General features: G+C 39.9%; 1 protein-coding gene across 1 annotated transcript; it reads right to left on the reverse strand.

Annotated features, from left to right (window-relative positions):
• Positions 1 to 226: 226 nt before the first annotated feature.
• DI09_271p10 (uncharacterized protein) lies at positions 227 to 718 on the reverse strand (the record flags this gene model as incomplete). Its single annotated transcript, XM_013382779.1, has 1 exon — positions 227 to 718. The coding sequence occupies one exon, from the start codon at positions 716 to 718 to the stop codon at positions 227 to 229; it is 492 nt and encodes a 163-aa protein (XP_013238233.1).
• Between the last annotated feature and the right edge of the window lie 52 nt (positions 719 to 770).

The following is a 770-nucleotide window of genomic DNA, read 5'->3' on the forward strand; positions in this document are numbered from 1 at the left end:
AACTGCGGCTTCTCGTTCAGAAATGGTGAACGATACAGAAACCAAGGTGCATCGGGTGAGGACCAAACGGCAGCAGTCTATTTATACCTTAACCCAGTTCCACAGCATAAATTTAAGATTTCAATATCAACTGAAATTATGGATTTCAAGTATAGTTGGAGCTTAAGCTACATTAAAACCCCAGTATCACTTTGTTCAGGTCAATTATAAATGTAATTTTATGTATTCAGATTAGCATCAAAGTAATGGCGCCAAGGCATGCAGCAAAACCGCCCCAGAATCCCATTGAGCCAATAGAAGTGGCAGAGCTTATTGTATCCAGTGTCAAGTTTGGTTCATTATCGCTTAATTGAACTAAGCCTGATTCTGATGCCAAGGTTTCATTTCTAACACAAGTTCGGGTTCCATTTACACGACACTTACACTCGTTAAGAGCTCTAGATTGCAAAAGAGGTAAGCTGGTTTTTTCTGGTCCGCGTAAAGATGAAGGAAAGAGAAAGCTTCGGCCAAATGAAGCGATCCCAAATACAAGCTTATCAAAGCTTTGTTCAATATTTATATATTCTGCGAACGTTGGAGCAGTAAAAGACGAAAGCATCTTCAATGTTGTTGCCGGTATTAATCTAAGATTGGAGAGATTCTCCACCTCATTGGAAGGGGATGCTGGTACCTCATAACCTTGCATACCGAGTAAGGCAAGATCCCCTTTGGCAAACATAACATAGAAGGATAATCCCCAAATCGACTTGATAAATATTGAACAAAGCTTT

Source organism: Mitosporidium daphniae (assembly GCF_000760515.2).
Source record: "Mitosporidium daphniae strain UGP3 chromosome Unknown contig-271, whole genome shotgun sequence".
NCBI classification, from domain to species: domain Eukaryota; kingdom Fungi; phylum Microsporidia; genus Mitosporidium; species Mitosporidium daphniae.